General features: G+C 58.8%; 1 protein-coding gene across 1 annotated transcript in view; it reads right to left on the bottom strand.

Moving 5' to 3' along the window:
- Positions 1-1,745, bottom strand: part of LOC102441193 (eukaryotic translation initiation factor 5A-2-like) — a 10,876-nt gene extending 9,131 nt beyond the window's left edge. The window contains 2 exon segments of the mRNA XM_014449361.2: positions 706-905; positions 1,631-1,745. Of these exon segments, the coding sequence (XP_014304847.2) occupies positions 706-870 (165 nt within the window). The 5' untranslated portion in view covers positions 871-905; positions 1,631-1,745.
- Between the last annotated feature and the right edge of the window lie 587 nt (positions 1,746-2,332).

Genomic DNA, 2,332 nt, shown 5'->3' with positions numbered 1-2,332 from the left:
CCAAGGTCATCTAATTTCACTGTCTTTAAAGAAAGATAGTAGACATAAAATGGAGAAGCAGTGAGCAACTAAACGGTATCATGATCTATCAAGCCCCAAATCATGTGCAGTCCCGTCATTAAACTAATAGAGGGCATATGAAGTCAGGTTTTAGAATTAGGTTGGAACAGGTTTTCTCATTTGTCAACCGAACAGATCTTCTAAGACTTAGAAGATCTAGCCCTGACCGGGTTGGCTCAGAGCGTCAGCCTGCGGATTGAAGGGTCCCAGGTTCGATTCCGGTCAAGGGCATGTACCTTGGTTGCGGGCACATCCCCAGTGGGGGATGTGCAGGAGGCAGCTGATCGATGTTTCTCTCTTATTGATGTTTCCAGCTCTCTATCCCTCTCCCTTCCTCTCTGTAAAAAATCAAAAAAGAAGTGTCCCAAACGTCTTAGACACTCCTAGACCTTAAAAAAAAAAAAAAAAAGAAGATCTAAGTCGCTAGGAAAGTTTCAATTCCCAATTAATGAAACGTTATAAGGGCCCAAGAAGGAAATGCTACTTTTCAGTATTCAAAGTAATAGCAGATCTCCCAGTAATTGTGGGAAGGAAAAAAAAAGTGCTTATTACAAAGTTGTAAGTATAGAAGCCTCATGTGCTGTAATGTAATCGATGATAAAAAAACAAACCTCAACGCAAAAACAGACGTGGAAGGGCACCCACCTTGGCATGGCCGTGCTTCCCCGTTTTGGAAGTCGACATCTCGACTATTTTGCATGGTCGTCCCTTGAGCACCACGAAGCCGTTCTTGCGCAGGGCCGAGCACTGCATCGGGTACGTGCTGGAAGCCCCGGCATCGCCGGTAGTGAAATCAATCTCATCCGCCATGGGTGGGCTGGGGAGGCGGCGGCTTCTCCAAGGAGCTGCGCAAAAGTTTGTGTTTGCTTTTTAAACAGCGAGCACACAGGGAAGGAAACAGCTCAGTTCGGACCGGTTCCCCGCCGAGCCTCGCAGATGCATCATTGTTTGCATGAGCGGAATGCCCACCCGAGAACCGTGGACACTCTAACTCCGGCCTCTACAAACTTTTCCATCATCAGTCGGGAGGTGGGTGGCAAGTCGCAGAGAAGCTCGCCGGGGTGGGGAATGCCCCCCGGGCGCTCACCCGCGCGGGGCGCAGCCCCAGCCCAGCCCAGCCGGGCCGTCCCGCGAGGAGAAACCAGGCCGACCTTAAAGCAAACAGAGGGCAGCAGCACACCCGGGCCCTCCTCCTTCTTACTCCGCCGCCGCCGCCCCATCTCATAAAAAATCCGCCGCCGCCGCCCCATCTCCGCTGCGGGGACCCAGCCCAGGCCGCACGCCCCCGCCAAGAATGGGGACGAGCAGCGTCCAACCCGGGAGCCTCGGGCGTGCACTCCGTCCCCGGACCCCGGCGCGGTAGTCCCCGCCTCTCAGACGCCCCCTGGCCCGGGGGGCATCCCCAGTCCGGCCCGGCCGCACACGGGCCTTCGCTCAGGCGGGTCCCGCGCTCGCCTCGGTTCCCCCATCTATCCTTCCTCCTTCGCTCGTGAGGACTCGGCTCCGGCCGCCTCCCCCTGACCTGCCTCGCTCCGGGCCCAGCCCCCCCAGTTTTCCCCTCTGTTTTCACCTTTCAGCGAAGAAAGAGCGCCTTCCCTCTGCGCACCGGCGCGGGTCCCCTCCGGCTGCAGCGGAGGCAGCGGTGGCGGCCGCGGCAATTCCAAGACACGGGGCGGGGCCGCCACACTTTCACACCCGGCCTCCCGCCCTCTCCGCCCCACCTCAGCCCACTTCCGGGATAGGTCCGGCGCGTCACAGGCACGGCCCCCTCGGGCTGCCATTGGCTACCAGGTTCCCAAAGGCCCCGCCCAGTCACGTGAAAGAGCGCCCTGCAACCCCACGTGCTGCGCCTTAGTGCACTTCCGGCGTGAGGAGCGCTTTCTGGAGGCTGGTGGCTGAGAGTCCACTCGCCGGCAAGGAAACGCGCTCCCGCAAACTTTTAGGTTCGTCGTGTTGGGGTTTCAGTCGAAGTGAACGGGAACCAAACCACGTGCCGGGTGGACCCAGCCCTCCGGGGCGTGTCTGCTGTCACGTGACGGCTGTCCGCCCTCTAGAGGCGAGCAAATTCAGCGGGGGTCCCACGGGGTTGTGGGTTCAAGCTTTGGCCCTCCTTGGAGGTCAGGCCCAGGCTGTTCCTTGAAGAAGAGCCGAAACGCAGTATTTTATTACCCGGCTCAGCCCTGTGGGCTCCTCCTGGGACCCCGGCCTCCCCGATGAGTTTGTGGCAGCGACTGCCTCTGGGTGCCCCGCTGGAGTCAGCCGCGCACTCAGG

Source organism: Myotis lucifugus, unplaced genomic scaffold (genome assembly GCF_000147115.1).
Source record: "Myotis lucifugus unplaced genomic scaffold, Myoluc2.0 scaffold_1147, whole genome shotgun sequence".
NCBI classification, from domain to species: Eukaryota; Metazoa; Chordata; class Mammalia; order Chiroptera; family Vespertilionidae; genus Myotis; species Myotis lucifugus.
This window is presented reverse-complemented; position numbering and strand designations above follow the sequence as displayed.